Below are 22,558 nucleotides of genomic sequence, written 5' to 3'. Positions count from 1 at the left end.
GATAAATGTATGTAAAGGTGTAGTTAATACTCGGCTCTTCTGCAGCGTTCTAGTTCTGCTCCGTTTTATTTATATCTATAAAGCCTCATACATTATAGAAGCTCTGAACGTGAAAACCTTCAGTTTCTTCTACCGCCGTGTTTTTTTTTTTTGTTCAGTTAAATTTGGCGCAACATTTGAAACGAATCATCTTCCTGTTGAACTCAGCTCCTCCCTGCTTGCTGGCTCAGCCAATCACAGTCAGGGGCGGGGCTGGGGCTCAGCCAATCACAGTCAGGGGGCGGGGCTGGGGCTCAGCCAATCAGAGTCAGTAGGCGGGGCTGGAGGATTCCCTGTCACTCTATATAAGAGCAGGTTCCCTCCGCTGCTGCTAACTCTGTGCTGTAAACTCAGAGAGGAAAGATGCCCGAACCCGCCAAGTCTGCGCCCAAGAAGGGCTCCAAGAAAGCGGTCACCAAAACCGCCGGCAAAGGAGGCAAGAAGAAGAGAAGGACCAGGAAGGAGAGCTACGCCATCTACGTGTACAAGGTGCTGAAGCAGGTCCATCCCGACACCGGCATCTCCTCCAAGGCCATGAGCATCATGAACTCCTTCGTCAACGACATCTTTGAGCGCATCGCCTCCGAGGCTTCCCGTCTGGCTCACTACAACAAGCGCTCCACCATCAGCTCCAGGGAGATCCAGACCGCCGTGCGCCTCCTGCTGCCCGGTGAGCTGGCCAAGCACGCCGTGTCCGAGGGAACCAAGGCGGTCACCAAGTACACCAGCTCCAAGTAAACCTGCTGCTGCTGCTGCTGCTCGGTCACAACAACACAAAGGCTCTTTTAAGAGCCACAAACACACTGAAGAGCAACGATCCTTTACTGAATGTGTCCAGTTTTAATACTGAACTGATTTTAGTTTTAGCTTATAAACAGTGATGGGATTTTCGGCTCCTTTTCGAGATGCGGCTCTAATGGCTCTTCTTATTGTGGAGAGCCGGCTCTTTCGGCTCCCAAACGGCTTCCCATATATATTTTTGACATTATTAATTAATGGCTTAAACCTAATTTTATAATATTTTGTTTCATTATTGACATTGTTAACCACTTATGATGAGTAAAAATGCCGCATAACAATGCTATAGCAATACCGATGCGTGTGATGTCCGCATGTGCAGGTTGTTTGTCGAGCCTGCACGATAGGAAATGCTGACTTTACACAGTCTGCACTCTGCCCTGGAGCTTGATGTAGCATTAAAATGAGTCCAAATCTTGCTCCGTTTTCTGTCACTCTTTTATTTTCACCTATTCAGTTCTCACACTGACTCCCCTTCTTTCTGTGCTTCTTGACCGCTGAGTGAGCGTCTGTACATAAACACCTGCCGACGAACGCTATACAGCTTGGCCAACTGCCTGCCGTTTCCACAAAAAAAGTGGAGATACACTTTTTTTTCAGTGTTTTCCCGCCACATTAATTGAAACTATGTGTGATTGGTCAGATGTGTGCAGCACACGCTTGACATGAGGGCAGTGGACCGACCGAGGGAAAAAACTCTCCGCTTTGGCACTGGCAGAAGAGCAAAACGCGCAAGGAGAGGGAGAAGGAGGGGAGAGAGACAGCGATATACTGTAGAAAAAAACCCGGCTCCCAAATAGGATCATTAAACGGCTCCCATTGTGGAGCCGGTTCCAATCGTTCACTTCAAAGAGCCGGCTCTTAGAGCCGGATCGTTAGCGACCGACACATCACTAATGCATACTGATCAGTTTGCTCCAGTTCTACTTTTTATATTCATTATTCCATCTAAAAATGGACTAATTTGACTTTTTTAAACAATTTGTGGATTTAAATAAATCTAAATATCTCAACATTTAAAACAGTGATTGACCCTGTAGTTGTAATTTGTGTCAATTCCAAAAACAAATTGAACTGTAGTTTCTGTACATGAATATAAATTCCTGAGTATTTGCTGAATCATGTCTTCAATATGAAACTCAAAATTAGGTTGTAGAAATATTTGCAGCAAAGGAAATGACTCTGTTGAAACTTCCTGTCTGGATCAGGTCTGTTCTGGCTTTTATTTTGGCGATCATGATGATCTGTGTGTATAAAGTTGTGTATCTATTAGTTACCAACCTGCAACACACACATCATCTGAAAGCTGAATTAAGGTTGAATTTTATTCAAATAAAATTTGTTTTAGCTGCACATTATGACCAAAGAGTTTATTTATTTATCAAATTAAATTATTTATGCTGGAATAAACTGGAGTATAATAATAATAATAATACTAATAATAATAATACAAATGAAATAAAAACTTTGTTGCCTTTGTGTGTTTTTTTAAGTACCAACATCTAGAATGAAGATGATTTCTCATTGCTTCTGATTTGTATTTTCACAAAACGTCATTTTATTGATATAGAACATTTTCATCAAGTCAATTCAAAGGTTTTTACATGAATTAGAGGAAATGCAAACAAATAACAGAAAAGCAAGAGAGAAACAAAAAGTGCTTTATAATTTCTGCACCAGCAGGAGTTTCTCTGGATAAACTGATGGAGAATCAAAGTAAAAGTCATTTAGAAACCAGCAGGAGTTTCTCTGCTGTTCTTTCCTGGTTTGTTGACTTTGCTGTACAAGGCAGCTGGATCCTCCACACTGTCCTGCTGTTCAGACTCGGTTCTGCAGGAATTGTTTTCATGTTGATAGAGATTTTACACAGAACAAGAAAATATCAGGTCAGATTTTATGTTTTTTATATATAGAGCGTCTCACCTTGCATCAGTCCTGGTTCTGCCACAGTTAACAGAGACATACTCCACCGTCTCTTCTTCCTTCCTCTTCTTGTGTCTCTTGGGCCGAGTTGGACCAAGTTGGACCGTGTTGCAGTAAAGAGGCTCTTCCTGTTTCGTTGCTAAGTGGACAACAGAGTAGACAACACTTTCCTCTGCTGGGTTCACCTGTGGACACCAGTCACATTAACCAGTAGGGGGCGCTCTGAGAGCTTTAGGGTAATGTTACTCAGGAAGACACCAAATACAGCAGAACCCAATCAGAAACTAAAAGGAAAGGAAATCATTTTGGTTTAACTTTATGAAAGGAAAAGAGTGACTGAAGATTTACTTGATTTTATCCTAAAGCAGAAACCAACCAACTGTCTCTTGAAGATCCAAAGGTTTTTAAACAGCAGCTTGAGAAAAAAGTCGTGCAAATGCAGAAAGACTCCAGGACATCAGATCAGAGTTCAATAACATTAATAATAATAATAATTCACCCGAGTTTTTAAAGAATGAAGAATCCAGTTAATTAAGAAAAACGTTGAAATAGCAGAAATAAGTCATTTTCTCCTCTAACCTGTTCACTGGGAACTGGTCCTGCTCCAGGTCTGGACTGCTGCTTCCACACTTTGGGTTTTCTGCTGGAAAGAAATTATTTCACAAGGTGATGATGAGGAGCTAAACAAAATCAAGACTTTGTTAAAAAAATAAATAAATAAATCTTCACGGTAACAGAACTGCTCACATGAGCCACACAAGGAGGCAGATGAGGATGAGAATCAGAACAGCAGAAACTGCAGCAGCAGCAGCGACTCGGTTCCTTGGTGCTAAACAGATCAATGACAGTTAATGTACAACATGCAGCAATTATTCCTATTAATTACTATTATTACAGGCAGTTTCTCCTCAACACTGAGCCGCTATAAAGAATGATTTCTCTTCAGAAAAACACTCAGCCATCAGGATCTCCAGCTTCTGAACATGAGATTCATCTTCCATGGTTTCACGTCTCCAGTCTGTTCTGCTGATTATCAACCTGTTTTCTCCTTCCTGCCTGTTTCTCTGCTGCTTTTTTCTCGTGGCTCCAGCCGGTTCTGTTTCCAGAGATTATTCTGATTCCAGTGGATCCAGTGGATCTGGACCGGTTCTGACTCTTTGACTCTTCTTAGATTGATTTGGAAACGTGGGATCTCTTTCAACAAGATTATATTGATGTGAATGATGTTGTGCTATTGTGGCACAATAAAGTGAATTAACTTGAAGTTTCTGCTCTCTGGAAACAGGCGGAGCTGCAAAAATGGGCCAATCGCAGCCAAGAGGCAGCTGTGCTACCGATCTGCTAAAGACCTTTAGCGGTTTGGCTTCTCCTGAGGTTTCTCATAAGAATGAAAAATTATTTTTTCAAAGGTTCAGCTGAGCTTTTCAGTCTTACTGAGTGGAAACTGAAGCCCCCAGTATCTAGTTGTAACTGTGGCCTCGGTCTGATTTACCTGCCACAACGTTCACGGTCACAGTGGAGTTACAGCGCCCTCTGCTGTTCTGAGCTTCACAGTAATAGTTTCCTCTCTGCTTGAACAAAATGTTAGTGATGGTGAAGTTTTGTCCTGAAGCTTTTGGCGCCTCCTCTCCCTCCTTGTACCAGCTATAGTTAGCTGCTGGGTTAGCATCACTGCTGCAGCTCAGAGTCACCAGGCTGCCCTCCATGATTTCACCAGAGGGAGTCACTGACACAGAGGGAGGCCTGGGAGCATCTGGAGGAGAGGCCAGAAAGGTCAAAGGTAAACTGAGAGGAAGATGGGAATATATTAATCTTTGAAAGGGGAAGAAAATTAAATCTATCCGGGCTTATTTCCTGGCGCCTCAGTAAAACACCAGAACATGTTTGTAGTTAAACCAGATTGACTCACATGTGACCTTGACAGAGACGAGTCCAGATGTTTTCTCTCCCAGCTGGTTCTGAGCTGTGCAGTAATACTGTCCAGAGTCTGAGGACAGGATGGAGCTGAGGATAAACTGTTGGTCTTTACTGACAACTGATTGGTTGTTCTTCTTCCTCCAGGTGTATTCAGCTGCTGGGTTAGCATCACTGCTGCAGCTCAGAGTCACTGAACGTCCCTCAGTTATCTGACCAGAGGACATCAGTTTAGCAGAGAGAGACTCTGGAGCATCTGGAGGGAAAAATACAAAACTCAGTATAATTATCATCTGGATATTTTACTGATTGCCAGAGGAGAGAAGGCAAGAATATAAGAGTTTCTGTCACAGCCTTCTAGGTTCCAACACCAAAGATTTCCAACAAAGGCTGTGGGCGACAACAGGTGGTTTGGTTCTTGAACGCACTTCCAACTTGTTTGAAAAAATGAATATGTTTTATTTCTTGAAAAAATATAGATACAACAATTACTAAAAATATCTTACAACTTAAATGAAAACAAAAATTAACTGAATCTGACGTTTGAAGTTCAAAAAGTGGCCAAAATAATAATTTTATAAAAGCCTCCAGTCGTCACAGAGGAAATTAGCCAAATAATTGAGCTTAATTACTTAAATTAATAGGAGGGTCTGCAGGTTAACAAAGTAATCTAAACAATTGCAAAGATAAAAATTAATAATTTGTTTTCTAAGTAAAGGTAAACATGTTCTAAATGCCCAAAGAAGAAAACTAGATTGATAGAAATTACAATGTACAAAATATCAACATAAATGGCCACAAAAGCAGCATTACTTTTTAATATTTTGACTCAAAAAGAAGCCGTTAAAAAACAATTACTCAGTAAAATGGCTGCTCAAAAACATAGTGAATGTTTAATAAACTGACAAAACAAAATATATGCAAAAGTAAAAATTCTGTATTTTATAAATAAATGTGTGTAAATTGATCTGTGAAGGATTAAGAGTTTATTCTAGGGTTCATGTAGAAATATTGGTAGAATAAAATGTTGATATGATGAGGAGTGAACTTACACACAGAGGGAGAGCGGAGATCGTCGTGTCCTTTAACAGAACAGGAATATCTGCCTCCATCTCTGACTGAGACGACTATAGAAGAAGTCTGTTTCTCCATTTTCTCCTCTTTGTTGAACCAAACATATGAAGGAGGTTTGATTTGATCACAGCTGCTTTCACACTTCAGCTCCGTCTGCGTCTCTGATCTTCTGACCTGAACTCTGAGGTCTGGATGGTAGAAGGAACAAGAACATCTGATTTTAAAATGAATCTGGAAAGATGCAAACAGAAACACAAAGATTCTCAACAAATACACAGATCTGTTACCTAGAACAGTCAAGGTGACTCCAGGTGATCCAGTAAATTCTCCACCTGGTCGGTTTGTTATGAACCTGAACTTGTACTTTGCTGAGTCTCTTTGTTTCAGATCTTTGATTGTCAGAAAGCTGCTGCTGCTGCTGCTTTCTGTAAAGTTATAAGTTATTCGATCTTTATAGTCAGAGTCCTTCATCAGATCCACAGGGACTCGATTATTTACTTTAGTGAACCAGATTTTATTTTTAACTTCTGTTGTTCTTCCATCTATTATAGATGGATATTTATAGGAGCATTTTATCGTCACTGTTGATCCTCTAAAGGCACAGATCTGAGATGGATCATATTTAACTGACCAGGCAGGTTCATCTTTTCCCACTGCAACACAGAAAACATCAAAAATATTGATCTCATTCACAATAATATACAACTACACCTCCCACAATGCTTCACTGGGACATTTTAAATGATTATTACTTCCATTAGTTTGATTCATCTCAAATATTCTAGATTCTCTGTCAACTCAAGTTGATCAGCGTGTTTCAGTACCTGTCACAGAGAGGAACAGGACAACAAACCCAGTTGCTGCTGCTGCAGAAAAACTCATCGCTGCTTCTCTCTTTAACTGTTTGGCTTCAGCAAAACGAAAATCAAACAGAAGGTTTTATGTTTTCAGATTTTGCTATAATTGTTAATCATTACAGTCTTTCAACATTAAAAGTCTCTAATTAGCTGTAATTTGTTATAAAACAAATAAATGTTCAGGCTGCTCACCTCAGGAGAAGCTGCTGTGTTGCAATGAAACCTGCAGAGAATCGACTCTGAGGGTGGAAGTGACGTAGAGGAGTTTGTTAGTTTTTCTTCCTATTTCTAGCAACCCGGAAAATTTGCAAACTCATTTTGATCTCTGCTTAATTTCCAGTGCTGTGCTTTTATCATCATCATTATTATTTTGATGTGCAATTTTTTGTCACAAATTATGCAAATGTTGGTCAGAAACGGTGCTTCAGTCATTTGCGTTATTATCATAAAAGTCTTCTCTGTGTTGTCTGTATTACAGTAACATTTGGTACTTTTAAAGTTTTTAAATCCACTCAGATCCTTTTTTCGTTTACTGCTGTGGACTGAAACTAATGGGGTAAAAAAAAAACTGAATTTCCTGCTTTGCATGTGGTTGTTAGAAGCTTCTCATGTTCTTGTAAACGAATTTCTGGTATTTCAAGCAGTATGTAGAGAAATGAAAAGAAGAACAAGCAGTCAACAGGAAATCCCACCTTAAAGGACTGGTCTCTTGCAGTCAACTTGTGGTTTTTAGTTCGAAGGTTTTTGCAACACTGCAACACTTCCAACAATCTTCAATTCCAGCAACACCAACAAAACCATCCATTTTAATCTGTGTTCTAAGCTTTTATACCAGGAAATAAACAATAAACAATGCGATAAGCTTAAAGTACTAGCAAAAATACTATCAGATTCCGTAATACACTCATTAAGATATCAAGAATAACTAATTAGAAAGACTTTTATTGGTCTAATATTGAAAGTTGCCTCTTTTTTTTTTTAAATTAACCTGCAAAAACATGTAAACTACGCAGAACTTGTCCTGACTTATGTGTTGCTTCAGAGGTTGAAACTCCTCAAAAGGAAGATCGACATAGTTCTCGAGGTTCCGTAAACAGTTCTCAAAGCAAAGAACGATTCCCGAAAGCCGACATAAACGTTGAAGAGCCATGGTATTAAAAACAAAATGTTTGAAAAGATCGACTGGCTATGTTGTTTTTCACATCTCCCTCATATTGCATAATATTTCAATTAGATATCCACAGAAACAATAGCGATTTAAAAAAAAACAAACTGTTTTTGTAACATGTTATAAGGCAAAGGAGGCGCCGAGCGCCACCGTAAAGTCCTCCGTGATAACATCCAGGGAACCACCAAGCCGCCGTCTGGTTATTGGCCGGCTTGGTGGTTCCCTGGATGTAGATGATCAGTTTTCTAGGTGGCGCTCAAGAGTTAAACCACATCCGTTCTTATCAAAAAACTTTTCAATGTGATCGAAATATTCACATGATCCACAAAAAGAGGCAAATGAGTACGAGAACCGGAGTTGTGGAAAAATTGAATTACCAAGCACTGTTAGATGAACTCCTCGTTGGGCTGCCACCTTATCGTGGTGGAGGGGTTTGAGTGCCCCAATGATCCTAGGAGCTATGCTGTCTGAGGCTTCATGCCCCTGGTAGGGTCACCCAAGGCAGACAGGTCCTAGGTGAGGGACCAGACAAAGCGCAGCCCGAAGACCCCAATGATGAAGGAAAACCTTGGACTTGGTGTTCCCTCGGCCACACGCGGGTCACCGGGGCCCCACTCTGGAGCCAGGCCTAGAGGGGGGGCACGATGGCGAGCGCCTGGTGGCCGGGCTTTTACCCATGGAGCCCGGCCGGGCTCAGCCCGAAGAGGAAACATGGGCCCCCCCCTCCCATGGGCCCACCACCTGTGGGAGGGGCCAAAGGGGTCGGGTGCACTGTGTGATGGGTGGCGGCCAAGGGAGGGGACCCTGGCGGTCTGATCCTCGGTTGCAGAAGCTGGCTCTTGGGACGTGGAATGTCACCTCTCTGGTGGGGAAGGAGCCGGAGCTAGTGTGTGAGGTCAAGAGGTTCCGGCTAGAAATAGTCGGTCTCACCTCGACGCATGGCTCTGGTTCTGGAACCAGTCTCCTTGAGAGGGGCTGGACATACTTCCACTCTGGAGTTGCCCAAGGTGAGAGACGTTGGGCAGGAGTGGGCATACTTGTTGCTCCCCATCTCGGCGCCTGTACGTTGGGGTTTACTCCGGTGAACGAGAGGGTAGCCTCCCTCCGCCTACGGGTGGGGGGACTGGTTCTGACTGTCGTTTGTGCTTACGGGCCGAACGACAGTTCAGATTACCCACCCTTTTTGGAGTCCTTAGAGGGGGTACTGGAGAGTGCTCCTCCTGGGGACTCCCTTGTTCTGCTGGGGGACTTCAACGCTCACGTGGGCAATGACAGTGAGACCTGGAGGGGCGTGGTTGGGAGGAACGGCCCGCCCGACCTGAACTCGAGCGGTGTTCTGTTGCTGGACTTCTGTGCTCGTCATGGATTGTCCATAACGAACACCATGTTCAAGCATAAGGGTGTCCATATGTGCACTTGGCACCAGGACACCCTAGGCCGCAGTTCGATGATCGACTTTGTCATCGGATCTGCGGCCGTATGTCTTGGACACTCGGGTGAAGAGAGGTGCGGAGCTGTCCACTGACCACTACCTGGTGGTGAGTTGGCTCCGGTGGTGGGGGAGGAAACCGGTCAGGCCTGGCAGGCCCAAACGTGTTGTGAGGGTCTGCTGGGAACGTCTGGCAGAATCCCCTGTGAGACGGAGCTTTAACTCCCATCTCCGGCAAAACTTCGAACACATCCCGGGGGATGTGGGGGACATGGAGTCTGAGTGGACCGTGTTCCGTGCCTCCATTGTCGAGGCGGCCGATCGGAGCTGTGGCCGCAAGGTTGTCGGTGCCTGTCGCGGCGGCAACCCTCGAACCCGTTGGTGGACACCTTCGGTGAGGGATGCCGTCAGGCTGAAGAAGGAGTCCTATTGGGCCTTTTTGGCCTGTGGGACTCCGGAAGCAGCTGATGGGTACCGGCAGGCGAAGCGGCATGCGGCTCGGGTGGTTGCTGAGGCAAAAACTCGGGCGTGGGAAGAGTTTGGAGAGGCCATGGAGAAAGACTTCCATACGGCTTCGAGGCAATTCTGGTCCAGCATCCGGCGTCTCGGGGGGGGAAGTGGTGCAGCACCAACACTGTTTATAGTGGGGATGGTCTGCTGCTGACCTCTACTCAGGACGTTGTGGGCCAGTGGGCAGAATACTTCGAAGACCTCCTCAATCCCACCAACATGCCTTCCATTGAGGAAGCGGAGCCTGGGGACTCTGGGTTGGGCTCTCCAATCTCTGGGGCGAGGTCGCCGAGGTGGTTTAAAAGCTCCTCGGTGGCAGGGCCCCGGGGGTGGATGAGATCCGCCTGGAGTTCCTTAAGGCTCTGGATGTTGTAGGGTTGTGTTGGTTGACGCGACTCTGCAATATTGCATGGACATCGGGGGCAGTTCCCCTGGATTGGCAGACTGGGGTGGTGGTCCCCCTGTTCAAAAAGGGGGACCGGAGGGTGTGCTCCAATTATAGGGGTGTCACACTCTTAAGCCTCCCTGGCAAGGTCTATTCGGGGGTCCTGGAGAGGAGGGTCTGTCAGATAGTCGAACCTCGGATTCAGGAAGAGCAGTGTGGTTTTCGTCCTGGTCGTGGAACACTGGACCAGCTCTACACCCTCGGCAGGGTCCTGGAGGGTGCATGGGAGTTCGCCCAACCAGTCTACATGTGTTTTGTGGACTTGGAGAAGGCGTTCGACCGTGTCCCTTGGGGAGCCCTGTGGGGGGTTCTCCGGGAGTATGGGGTACCGGGCCCTTTGATACGGGCTGTCAGGTCCCTGTATGACCGGTGTCATAGTCTGGTCCGCATTGCCGGCAGTAAGTCGGGCTCGTTTCCGGTGAGAGTTGGACTCCGCCAGGGCTGCCCTTTGTCACCGATTTTGTTCATCACTTTCATGGACAGAATTTCTAGGCGCAGCCAAGGTGTTGAGGGGATCCGTTTTGGTGGCCTTAGGATCTCATCTCTGCTTTTTGCAGACGATGTGGTCCTTTTGGCTTCATCAGGTCGTGATCTGCAGCTCTCGCTGGAGCGGTTCGCAGCCGAGTGCGAAGTGGCCGGGATGGGGATCAGCGCCACCAAATCCGAGGCCATGGTCTTGAGCCGGAAAAGGGTAGAGTGCCTTCTCCGGGTCAGGGGGTTTGTCCTGCCCCAAGTGGAGGAGTTTAAGTATCTCGGGATCTTGTTCACGAATGGGGGAAGAAGGGAGCAGGAGATCGACAGGCGGATTGGCGCAGCGTCTGCTGTTAAGCGGGCGCTGTACCGGTCCGTCGTGGTGAAGAGAGAGCTGAGCCTAAAAGCGAAGCTCTCGATTTACCCGTCGATGTACGTTCCCACCCTCATCTATGGTCATGAGCTTTGGGTCATGACCGAAAGAACGAGATCGCGGATACAAGCGGCCGAAATGGGTTTTCTCCGTAGAGTGGCTGGGCTCTCCCTTAGAGATAGGGTGAGAAGCTCAGTCATCTGGGAGGGACTCAGAGTAGAGCCGCTGCTCCTTCACATCCAGAGGAGCCAGTTGAGGTGGCTCAGGCATCTGGTCAGGATGCCTCCTGGACGCCTCCCTGGTGAGGTGTTCCGGGCACGTCCCACCGGGAGGAGGCCCCGGGGAAGACCCAGGACACGCTGGAGGGACGATGTCTCTCGGCTGGCCTGGGAACGCCTCGGGATTCCCCCGGAAGAGCTAGAAGAAGTGGCCGGGGAGAGGGAAGTCTGGGCCTCCCTTCTGAAGCTGCTACCCCTGCAACCCGACTCCGGATAAGTGGAAGAAGATGGATGGGTGGATGGATGGATGGATGGATGGATGGATGGATGGATGGATGGATGGATGGATGGATGGATGGATGGATGGATGGATGTTAGATTACATCACTCCATCAAGTTTAATGTTATTCAGAGGGTTCGTAAGACCATCAATGACACTGGTCAACAGTCAACTGTTTTAGGGTCATTTCGTTGTGCTGAATCCAAAAATCACACTGGTTTTACTGAGTCTGGTCAACTTTCTGACCTGTGGAGCAACATGAGCATCAAAAAGCATGACTTGTTCTCACATCTGGATCGGTTTCGTCGGGTTTGAATCACCCAGAACATCAAAATACAAGACACAGGAAAGACAAAAGAGAGTTAGGGGCGTGCCGTGGTGGCGTAGCGGTTAGCGCGACCCGTATTTGGAGGCCTTGAGTCCTCGATGCGGCCGACGACATTTGCCGCATGTCTTCCCCCCTGTCCTTCCCCATTTCCTGTCAGCCTACTGTCATTTAAGTGACACTAGAGCCCACAAAAAGACCCCCTGGAGGGGTAAAAAAAAAAAAAAAAAGAGAGAGAGTTAGATTATTTTTACTCGCGAGGAGAACGGACAGAGATGTGTTTCATTTACAATCTCTACCCGCGCTGAAAACACATTCTGCCGCAGCCTCTCTTTTAATTTCCCACATTCCCTAGGTTACATGAACGCTGCAACTCTGAAGGAGAAGAAGCAAATGAAACACACAGTTGCAGTGTGAGTCAGGGTCACAAATCATCTAAACGAGCTACACGATCTTCACTTCACACTTCTTCGGCCTTGCAGAAGGAGGACAGGAAGTTCCAGCCACGTGTTTGTCTGTTGCTCCCGGCCGGAACCACCTGCTGCGATGGACTCATCTCCACTTCTCCTTTCAGTGGCCTCCTTGAAATATATATGCTCAGAAACAGAATTAAAGCAATTCAAACACAACAACGTCATTAATGTTTATGCTAAAGGAAACAATCAAAGTAATATGAAGTATAAAATAGCAAATGTTTGATAATAATATATACAATTTCTTCAACAGTTTCCTGAGTGATGAGCAGGAGGAGAGACTCCATTATTACAGAAAAGAGAATGTTACACAATAAAGACGAAACGTTCAATTCACATGTATTTACCCTCATCAATTTACAATCTATTATTCAATTTACAGAAATCCAAGTTTGTAACATTTAATTAATACACTCTGTTGGATTTTTCCCCCTCCTAAGACCTTTATTGGATGAGAAATATTAACTGAAAAAAACTGATAATACCAAAATGTCATCAATCCAGTCAGAAGATCAGATTCCTCTAAATCACAGGTGTCGAACTCCAGTCCTCAAGGGTCACTGTCCTACAGCCTTTAGATGTGCCACAGGTACAAAACACTGGAATGAAATGGCTTAATTACCTCCTCCTTGTGTAGATCAGTTCTCCCAGCCTTGCTAATGACCTAATTATTCTATTCAGGTGTGGTGCAGCAGAGGCACATCTAAAAGTTGGAGGACAGCGACCCTCGAGGACTGGAGTTTGACACCCCTGCTCTAAATGAAATTAGAATAGAAACCTGACCTGGCTGAGCGAAATGGACGTCATTTTCTGACTCCGCCATGCAAAGTAGTCCTAATTCACTTTAAAAACAGTTCAGAATGAGAAGCTCCACCAGGCAGAATCCACGCGTGCGTTTTTCCACCGAGGATCCAGAACATGAGAGACTCAGTCTGGTTTCCACGCAGCTGCAGGAAAACAACTTGCAACCAAACAGGTTGTTTTTGTGAGAGTTCACAAGCATTTCACATGACATAACCAGCAGATGTTCACTTCTGAACATTTTTCCCATCACAGCAGGAAAACAACACGACCTGCAGCAGCAGTGACTCGGTACCAGAACCTGAGCAGAGGCTGAAATCCCAGTTACACCATGAAACACCAAACCTTAATAACTGCTCCTCTTAAAGCATTAAGAAACTAATCATTTTTATTTCAGGTTGTAAACATTACAGTTCCCCCTCAGTCGTCCTCTTAAGGAGACAAGAGGGTTAGTGAAACAGCCGGCCGTCTCTGTCGGTCTGATTTTCCTCCCACCTGCAACCGCAGATTTGTCTGCTAAATTCATGTGGAGAAAAGAAAAACGAGAAGGGAAAACCTCCGGTGTTATTTTTGCGAGTTAACGGAGAACCTGTGGCGCTTTGCACCCATTTCCTGGCGACTTTACCTCCAGCACAATAATGTCACAAAGAGTAAACCATTAAAACCTGGTTTATTAAACATGACAATAAACTCAGCGTACGTCCACATATCGCAAACACAACAGAGCAGTATTAGGACGCCTCTAGAGGGTAATCGTGGATGTGCAGCCAATAAATCTGGCATTAAATCTTAAAACAAGACAGACAGTAATAAAGTGGCCGGTGCCGGTCAGACTCGCTCTACATTTTTTATTTTATTCTTAATTCACATCTTTTTTCTATTTACACACCATTTTCAGCTTCGTGTTCGGCGCTTTATGTAATTTATGCTGTTTGACTTTTTGTCAATAAACATTCATATTCCCAGCAGTGACGCTCCGGAGTTTCTTCGTGCTGCCTTCACGGACGGTGGGGATTATGAATTTCTCCCGAAACACTCCGCCCCAAAGCAAATCAGCAGAATAAAGCTGCATATGAGGTGGAAAATAAATGCTGACCATCTTGATTATCATTTATAGCAATAATTAAAAATAATCGGAATTTACGCAGATATTTTGTAAAATCTCTAGAAGTAAACTTAATGTGTGTAATAGGCAACTCAACGTTTTATCCCCATTGTATTCAGCTGCTTTGAAAAATGTCTTTACTGACATCTTAATGCATACATTTGTTTTCTCTGCTCCGTGTTCATCTTGTTCTTACCGCAGACCCAGTTGTACAGTGCAGGAAGTGAAGTGCGAGATTTCCGTTTCCCAAAGGACACCTGAAGGCACTCCGACCTCGATTAGGAAAGTTCACATCCTAACAGCTGCACGCTGCGAGTCTGGGTGAAAAGCGACAGATTTTAAACAGGTAAACAGTTTTATTCTTCTCGGGTATATTATTGCGTTATGAGGTTATATCAGGCTTTGTTTTGGTTCTTTTATTGCGCTAATAAAGCTGTTTGCTTTATTTTAATAAAGTTAACAGCGTCGCATATTTCCCGTTTTACAATTTAGTCAAGTCAGGTTTATCCTAATGGGCACATTTCAGGAACAAAGCAGCTCAAAGCGCTTTATGTCGTAAAAACACAATGCAGTCACCAGTAGTGAAGCAGGCAACAAACATATGTTGTTACATTTACTTTAGTAGCCCCCCTGGGATGTTATATATTGTTTATCATTGAGTTTTGAAATCTTAAAACGCAAGAATGAGAGACACGTCGTTGTAGTTCAGACAAAATGTTTTTTTTTTTTTTTTCTGTATGTTCTGAACCAAACCCAAACCCAGACTGGGTTAAATTCAGACCTGCAGCTGTTTCTGTGTGGAGTTTTTATGTTTCTCTGTGTTTCCCTGCTGTGCTTCCTGGTTGCTTAATGTTCCGGAGTTCAATAAAACTTTTCTACCTGTTTATCAAGGGTTGGGCTCCCTGCCGGTGTTACAGATTAACTGGTGGCAGCTGGAATCTGTTTCTGTGCTCCACGCGCACGGAAACGTGTTTCAATTGGGATTTTGACCCATTTACCGAAATATAACCTAAGCCCATATTAACGCAACTATTAAGGTCTTAAGTATAACTGACTAGAAATTCATTTTATTGCTGTAATATTGCATAATAAGTCCCAAAAAAAAATTGGCTGTATGAAAATTAAAATAAAATCTACACACAGGTTGTCTAACAAAACAAATACATTTAGTGGTGGTTTATTTTTCTCCCCTCTCTCGGAATAATAAAGAAATAATTAAAGCATCTTAAATATAGAGAGAATAAATTTGGTCATTCTTTGTAGAAGTGCGAAATGCCGAAGCTGCCGTTTCCAAACGTCTTAAACGCGTCGGGATTATGGGTCGGTGCCGCATTTTAAAGTAGCACAATGAACAATTAAAAGCAGTAGTTTGGCTGAGTTCACTCGTCATCTGGTTACACCTAGACTCTTCAAACCTGGACGAGATGATTCTCAACTGAAGCAGAATATTTAAAAACCGCTCTTTGGATTTGTGCAACATTTATCTGATTTGTGAAACTTCCATAAAGGGCGATTTCAGCACTTTTTTTTGTTTTGCATCTGGATCACATGAGCACTGACTTCCTCTTCCTCTGAAATTTGGCTTATTTTGCTGTTTTCCACATTAACTCTCCGTTTTCCCTCATTTTGTTTTTTTATCTTCACGGGAGCCAGATTTGGCCTGGTGCTGTTTTTATTTCCAATTAACATCAAACGTGTCACATTTCAGTTTAACCTTCCGGCTGGTCCCACTTATCAAACGGCACCGTGAGCTCAGTTCAATGTTCAAAGTAGTTTCTTTTTAAGGAACTTCAGCAGATTTACTTGACTTGCAGCATTCGCTCCTCCTGGACCAGCAGGTAGTCGCGGCACAAAATGGCATTTATTTATGAACAACAAAACAGAGTAAAGTCAGAAAAAAATCTGCAGGAAGGTGGAACAAACTGAGCAAAATGGAGGAGAGGTAAGAGAATCAAAACGACTGAAGCAGTGAGAGCATCCAAGCATAATGATGTATAAAAGCAGAAAAATAATTCAAGTGAGTTAAAACTGAATCTCTTTTTTTTTTTTTTTTTTTTTTTTGCAGTGCCAGAGAAGAGTTTTTCATACGAGTATGAGCAGAAATAGAGAGATGTTCAAATCAAAGAACAGCAGTGAAATAAAAATGTTTACAAGTTTGAAGTTTGCATGGTTTTAACTAGGACTTGTCTTACTAACGCACGCTAGCTTATTTTGACTTTTCTTTTTCACTCCTCTAAAATTGCTGAGCCGGTTCGATAGAATAATCTTGTTCGCCTTCACAGAGTCGAGGTGTCGCAGCTGGAGAAGCTGATCCAGAACAGCTGAATCTGCCTTCATTTGATTTGATCATGACGTTGGTTGAAAGGTTCTGCTAGTAGAGCAGAATAATCCAGTCCAGGTGTGAAGAGTTTCGGTGTTGTAGGATTTTAACTGCAGTAGATGAAAGATGCTGAAGGTGGAGTCATTTTAACACCTGCTGAGGCCAGATATTTATTTTAATCAACTCTTCCTAAATAATCCCATTGAATGTTCATTTTCTCTCTTGGATTCTTGCAGCTCACTAACTCTTTGTTTCGGTTTAGAACATTTTAATCCTGTTTATGTTCTTATGTTTCATTTGCGGCGGTATATTTCCCAGAATTCCCTCTGAGCTCCGTTGACATCATGGCGTCCACGTCCGTTACCACTGTGGGTGGAGTCGTGATCGTAACACAGGTCATCCCCAAAGACGACCTCTCCATTCCTCTCGGCACTCCTGCCAGCCCAAAGGTCCAGGCCCCGCGGCCCGTCGTAAAGACCCTGCCGGGCCCCTCCAAGGAGGACGCCAAGGAGAGCGTCTTCCTGCGGGGGGAACCGCTGGGCCTCGGGGTGAGAGTCTGACGCTGCAGGGACGTTGAATGAACTCCAAAGACAACGACTGATCCCCTTGTGTTTTGTCAAATTTCTTCTCCAGGTGGTTCAGATCTTCATCGGCACGCTGTGTGCTCTCGTCAGTCTGTTGGTTTTATTCTCCGGGGCTCTGGTGATCTTCGCTCCGTTTGCCCTCTGCGTTTTGGTACGTAAAACTGAGGATAGTCCAAGATCAGATCCAAATCGCCATCAACGTTCCCGTTCTATACTCCCGAACCAGATCTCGTCTCTTCTGGTTTTCCTGCCACTTATCCCAAAGTTTCCTGTAATCCTCTAAAATGCTCCAATTCTAAATTTTATTTCCTAAAAGGCCTTCCTGAGATTTTTTCGTGAATCACGCTGACCTCCTTCCTTTCTTTCCTTCCCAATTTGCTGCCTCCTGCTGGTCAGGATTCAGTACAGCCTGCTCTTATAGTTTGATAAATACCTTCTCGTAATTATCTGAATCTGTGTTGAATATTACGGCAGATGATGCCTTGCTAAACTGCAGAGGGAGTTTGTTTGTGGTCTTTTCCAAAGGGAAATCCGATAACCTATTAAAATCTGCAGCCCCTCCATTTTTGCTTACATTTTGAGAAGGAAGACTTCTTCAGAGGTTTTGTGTTTGTTTCATTCAGTGGTTCTTGTTGCAGCGCCACCACAGGCGAAGGGAGGAATAGCTGTTTGTTTTTTTTTCAAAGGGTTTAGTTTGTTTGACAGACTGGTAAAGCAAACCGTCTGAAAATGTAACAACTGTTACAATTTTTGTCCCCAGCCAGAGTCCATACCAAACTATCAGGTGTGAAAGCAGCTTAAGTCACTTTTGTCTCCAGCGCTTCTAATTTCTTTTAATATTTCACAAAATATGAAAACATAACAAAATGAATCTTTTGGTGAATAACAATGCAATAATGAATAAAAGTTTAATGATCCAGTTTGTAAATCCCGGTGTTTCTCAGTTCGTGCTGTCCGGCTCTCTGGCTCTGGCGGCAGGAAGACGCACTTCAGTCGCACTGGTGAGGTTTTGCCTTTTTAAAACGTTGCAGGTTTTGTGTTCAGATGAAGTTGCAGCAGTCGGCGTGTCCGGATCAGTCTGTGTCTTAAGTCGCCGCCCGTCTCTTCAGGTCTGGGCGTCTCTGGTGTCCAACGGGTTCAGCGTCCTGCTCGGCCTGGCCGGGGCGAGCTACACCTGCTTCCTGCTGGCCACCGGACCCCCCTCACGGGTCTTCTGCGACTTCCAGACCTCCAACGTCGACTTTCAAACCCGGAACATCAACAGCAGAACGGTGGACAAGTGGGATCAGAGATGCTTGAGCGAACTGTGGCGACTGGACGTAAGTCTGAGATGAACGGACGAGACGAGCGTGTCGAGCCGGTCGCTCTGACCCGGCGTTGTCCGAACCGTCAGATTCAGCCTGCTGAAGCCTGAGAGGATCAGCGTCCAGCGTTTCTTATTCCTCTCCTGTCTTGATGGTTTTGTCGTTGCGTCTTTTAGGAGCTTCTTTACGGACTCCAGGGCGTCATCCTGGTCCTGCTCGTCCTGCAGGTTTGCGTCTCCGTCGCCGTGTGTGTTCTCTCTGGAAAAGTCATCCGAAGCGCCAGGCGTTACTCCCCTGTGGTGGTAAGAGAGCATCATTCCAAACATGCCACTCCAAACAAGATATGTACTGTATGTGTATGAAGAATATTCATCCTCTTGATGGTTTCACCCTCTTATAAACAATTATTTATTTGTTTAAACACACAAATAAATAATTGTGCGTTTAAAGAAAAACACAATGAACAAAATTTGGCTTCTTTTAACCAAAAGTGTGACAGAAAATGTTAATGAAATGATAAATAAAAATATTTAACCCCTTCAAATCAGTATTCAGTAAAAAAAAAACTTTTGACAGCAATCACAGCGTTTTATTGGGATTCAGTTTTTTTAGGCATTTTTTATTTATTATTTTATTTTAAAAAAGCACACTAACAACTGTGGTGCGCATTTGTGTCCGGCACCCCGAAGTGAAAACATCGTAGAGCCGCATTTGGATGCAATTAGAGCTGGTATGTCTCTTAACTATTTACTGATCTCAACCTGCTTTCCTTTTGCAAAATATCTCAAGCTCTGTCTGTCGTACTGAGCTGCAGGAATCCTGTGTTATCCTGCAGTCACACAGGATTGTGTAACTGCAGATGTTCCTGCCCCTGATTCCCGGTTGAATTTGGTTCTGGATGTTGATTGCAGCATTGTGACAACATGAACATGCTTTGATATAAATCAGTCTGTCGCAGCTCTGGCCGTGTTGCAGGCGCCAGGCGGAGAATCTTCTTGCCAAATGTTTTGAGAGCAGAGGTAACTTAAAGAGAAAATGAGAAGTGGAAAAAAAAAGAAGAAATAGGAGAACTGGTGAGGAGACAGAGAGAGGAACGGATCACAGCCGAACTTTCAGAAACCTTTTCTTCTGTTTTGTTCTTTGGACTGTTTGGACTTGGGCTCAGTTGAGACGTGCAGGATTCACATCAACTCTGTCATTTTAGACACTGACAGGCCAGGCTAGTCCAGCCCACTGACCTCTGAATGACCCGCCTGCTTCATCCAGACGTTTCCACCCGTCTCTGTTTTTGCTACGTTTTTGACCCAATATGTTTCTTCATCCTTGATTTTCACCAAATCTTATACTGATCAGAACTATTAGACTTTTTCATGTCACGTTTGTATGCTAATAGTTAATCCCTCCTAGCTAAAACAAGTAATAAATACAGAAACTTAAATGCTCTCCACGGGATTTAGATTTAATTTTAACGTGTTGGATTTTGTCCAGCAGGACGACAGCGATAACGGCAGCGAGACCAACCTGCGAACATAAACCGCCGGAGGAGGAAACTGTCTACGTCGTTTCAGATAACGGCATCAAACTGAAGCGGAACCACTCCTCTAACATTACCTGCCTTCATCTTTTGTGATTTTTCTTTTTTTTGTACGTTCACTATTTTGCTGGCTCAGATTTACACCAGAAACATGATCCACGTTTCTCTTTGAGTTGGGAAGTAAAGCCGCTTTGGCTCTGATTTAAGGATTTGTTCTAATAAAACATCCAGGTAAGTTAATTTTGAGCCGACTCCATCCTGTCCTGCTATAAAATCAATAAACGAATGGTTCCAGGAACTCTAGCGCTCCAACCCACGTCAGGAATTGTCCCACATGTTCTGTTGAGTCGAGGAAAAGTAGTGAATGCTATAAAAACCACGTCTTCAAATCTCCCCACTTATACATTTCCAGTGTTCATGAACAGAAATGTGATTTTAAGTCAGATTAGCTTGAATGTTAGATATGCAACATGTAAGATCATTTTCTTTCCAATATCATTTCTGAATAAATGAATAAAGGTGTTGAAAAATCACATTGGCTCACTTTGCTTCAACAAACTAGTGGTTTGGCAAATGAAGTTGAGTTTGACTGGAATAAATAAATGATTGATGCTTAATAAGGAGGTATGCATTATGCTATTTTTGAATACAAACTTGTTTTTTAAAGAATTACACATCTAACTTGTATTTCTATGTGTTTCTGCTTGTTGCATTTGAATTTTCATGTTGCATGTTTTACCTGCGTCTTTGTGAGCTTTTACAAAGTTTCCTGAAAAACATGGAAAATTAATATGCATTAAATAGTTAAATTTGAGAAGTCTGAGCTTAAATTGTCCAGTCAAAAAATAAAACATTTTCAACATTGTGCTTTTTAAGGTTTATTAAAGTTTGTTTTATGTGGGCACATCGATCAGAGATGATCTGCAACAATTTGATATGTTGAATATTTTAATTTCCTCTCAAATGGTAAATTGTTGCAACTTAAGATGAATTTGGTTGACTCCTATAAATTTTGTTGAAATTCCATCTTAAGTTTGAATAGATTAATCCAAAGGAAAAAGAAAAACCTTGAGGTCGGAGGTTTGATGCTACAAAATTAAAAGTATCGCTATCCATACCGATCTTTTTTAACACCATTAGATCATACCATAATATGCAGTATCTTATTGCAAACCTTAAAATTAAATTAAAATCACAGGAGTGAATCACTCTGAAGGTTAGAGGTGAGTGGCTCTTAAAAGAGCCTTTGTGGGTCTGAGGTCCAGCAGTGTTGACGGCCAGCAGCTCTACTTGGCCTTGGCGGCCTTCTCGGTCTTCTTGGGCAGCAGCACCGCCTGGATGTTGGGCAGCACTCCACCCTGAGCGATGGTGACTCCACCCAGCAGCTTGTTGAGCTCCTCGTCGTTGCGGACGGCCAGCTGCAGGTGACGGGGGATGATGCGGGTCTTCTTGTTGTCGCGGGCAGCGTTTCCAGCCAGCTCCAGGATCTCAGCGGTCAGATACTCCAGGACGGCCGCCAGGTAGACGGGGGCTCCGGCACCAACACGCTCCGCGTAGTTGCCTTTGCGCAGCAGCCTGTGGACACGGCCCACGGGGAACTGCAGTCCTGCTCGGGAGGAGCGAGTCTTGGCCTTGGCTCTGGCCTTTCCTCCGGTCTTGCCTCTTCCGCTCATTCTGAAGTTTCTTCTGTCTGGAGATGAAACTGGAGGAAAATGTCAAGCAGCGGCTGAAACCTTGTCTTATATGAGTGCAGAGAGAGCGGGAGTCTCTGAAACAACCAACCAGAAAAGCTTCCAGCAGAGCGGGACAATGAGCAGCGAGGACTGAGCCGGGGGTCGGAGCTCTCCAGGCGGAGCTGAGCTCCAGGAGGAGCCGCTCACCAATCAGGAGCCCAACATGTCCAGCAGCGTCGCCTCCTCCCAGCTGCTCCCACACTTTACCAGCAGCGGCTCTCCGCTCCCTCTGACATATTTCTCCGTGTTTCGGTAGAGAAAGCAGCAGACATGGCGAGAACCAAGCAGACCGCCCGTAAATCTACCGGAGGCAAAGCTCCCAGGAAGCAGCTGGCCACCAAGGCGGCCCGGAAGAGCGCCCCGGCTACCGGCGGCGTCAAGAAGCCTCACCGCTACAGGCCCGGTACCGTGGCTCTGCGGGAGATCCGTCGCTACCAGAAGTCCACGGAGCTGCTGATCCGCAAGCTGCCCTTCCAGCGCCTGGTCCGAGAGATCGCTCAGGACTTCAAGACCGACCTGCGCTTCCAGAGCTCCGCCGTCATGGCTCTGCAGGAGGCCAGCGAGGCCTACCTGGTGGGTCTGTTCGAGGACACCAACCTGTGCGCCATCCACGCCAAGAGGGTCACCATCATGCCCAAAGACATCCAGCTGGCCCGCCGCATCCGTGGAGAGAGAGCTTAAGCTGCTGAACACACACACACACACAGACACACACACACACACACACACACACACACACACACACACACACACACACACACACACACCAGGCCTCAAGCCACAAAGGCTCTTTTCAGAGCCACACACAATTAATCAAGAGCTTGTTCCTATCATTGTTCTCCGATAAAGAACAAACACACAAGTCGTTCAAAAGGACACC

The 22,558-nt window shown here is 44.6% G+C and overlaps 5 protein-coding genes across 12 annotated transcripts; 3 read left to right on the top strand and 2 right to left on the bottom strand.

Annotated features, from left to right (window-relative positions):
* The first annotated feature begins 359 nt into the window (after positions 1-359).
* LOC111608585 (histone H2B 1/2-like) lies at positions 360-987 on the top strand. The gene has a single exon (XM_023333507.1). The coding sequence runs from the start codon at positions 403-405 to the stop codon at positions 775-777; it is 375 nt and encodes a 124-aa protein (XP_023189275.1). The 5' UTR covers positions 360-402; the 3' UTR covers positions 778-987.
* A 1,448-nt stretch (positions 988-2,435) lies between these two features.
* On the bottom strand, positions 2,436-6,923 carry LOC111608577 (B-cell receptor CD22-like). Of its 7 annotated transcripts, none has more exons than XM_023333490.1 (10): positions 6,798-6,862; positions 6,573-6,656; positions 6,036-6,401; positions 5,727-5,936; positions 4,670-4,930; positions 4,253-4,513; positions 3,508-3,589; positions 3,340-3,403; positions 2,761-2,945; positions 2,436-2,667 (listed from the first exon to the last, which is right to left on the bottom strand). In XM_023333490.1, the coding sequence occupies exons 2-10, from the start codon at positions 6,628-6,630 to the stop codon at positions 2,565-2,567; spliced, it is 1,590 nt and encodes a 529-aa protein (XP_023189258.1). In that variant the 5' UTR covers positions 6,631-6,656; positions 6,798-6,862; the 3' UTR covers positions 2,436-2,564. The 7 variants fall into 7 exon arrangements, with proteins under 7 accessions (XP_023189258.1, XP_023189261.1, XP_023189260.1 ...); XM_023333493.1 differs by having other exon boundaries at positions 2,761-2,899; XM_023333492.1 differs by having other exon boundaries at positions 3,340-3,400.
* Positions 6,924-14,440: 7,517 nt separating this feature from the next.
* LOC102218654 (membrane-spanning 4-domains subfamily A member 4A-like) lies at positions 14,441-20,478 on the top strand. 2 transcript variants are annotated; one of them, XM_023333501.1, is made up of 7 exons: positions 14,441-14,549; positions 16,842-17,071; positions 17,157-17,258; positions 18,052-18,108; positions 18,217-18,426; positions 18,588-18,713; positions 19,903-20,478. In XM_023333501.1, exons 2-7 carry the CDS (start codon positions 16,868-16,870, stop codon positions 19,942-19,944), a joined length of 741 nt encoding a protein of 246 aa, XP_023189269.1. In that variant the 5' UTR covers positions 14,441-14,549; positions 16,842-16,867; the 3' UTR covers positions 19,945-20,478. The 2 variants fall into 2 exon arrangements, with proteins under 2 accessions (XP_023189269.1, XP_023189268.1); XM_023333500.1 differs by having other exon boundaries at positions 19,900-20,478.
* A 443-nt stretch (positions 20,479-20,921) lies between these two features.
* Positions 20,922-21,711, bottom strand: LOC111608582 (histone H2A). Its single transcript, XM_023333503.1, has one exon. The coding sequence runs from the start codon at positions 21,616-21,618 to the stop codon at positions 21,232-21,234; it is 387 nt and encodes a 128-aa protein (XP_023189271.1). The 5' UTR covers positions 21,619-21,711; the 3' UTR covers positions 20,922-21,231.
* Positions 21,712-21,845: 134 nt separating this feature from the next.
* On the top strand, positions 21,846-22,360 carry LOC111608581 (histone H3). The gene has a single exon (XM_023333502.1). It carries the CDS (start codon positions 21,949-21,951, stop codon positions 22,357-22,359), a length of 411 nt encoding a protein of 136 aa, XP_023189270.1. The 5' UTR covers positions 21,846-21,948; the 3' UTR covers position 22,360.
* The last annotated feature ends 198 nt before the right edge of the window (positions 22,361-22,558 follow it).

The sequence above is a fragment of the Xiphophorus maculatus genome, chromosome 5 (assembly GCF_002775205.1).
Source record: "Xiphophorus maculatus strain JP 163 A chromosome 5, X_maculatus-5.0-male, whole genome shotgun sequence".
Lineage (NCBI taxonomy): Eukaryota > Metazoa > Chordata > Actinopteri > Cyprinodontiformes > Poeciliidae > Xiphophorus > Xiphophorus maculatus.
The sequence above is the reverse complement of the archived record's forward strand: the minus strand, read 5'-3'. Positions and strand labels throughout refer to the sequence as shown.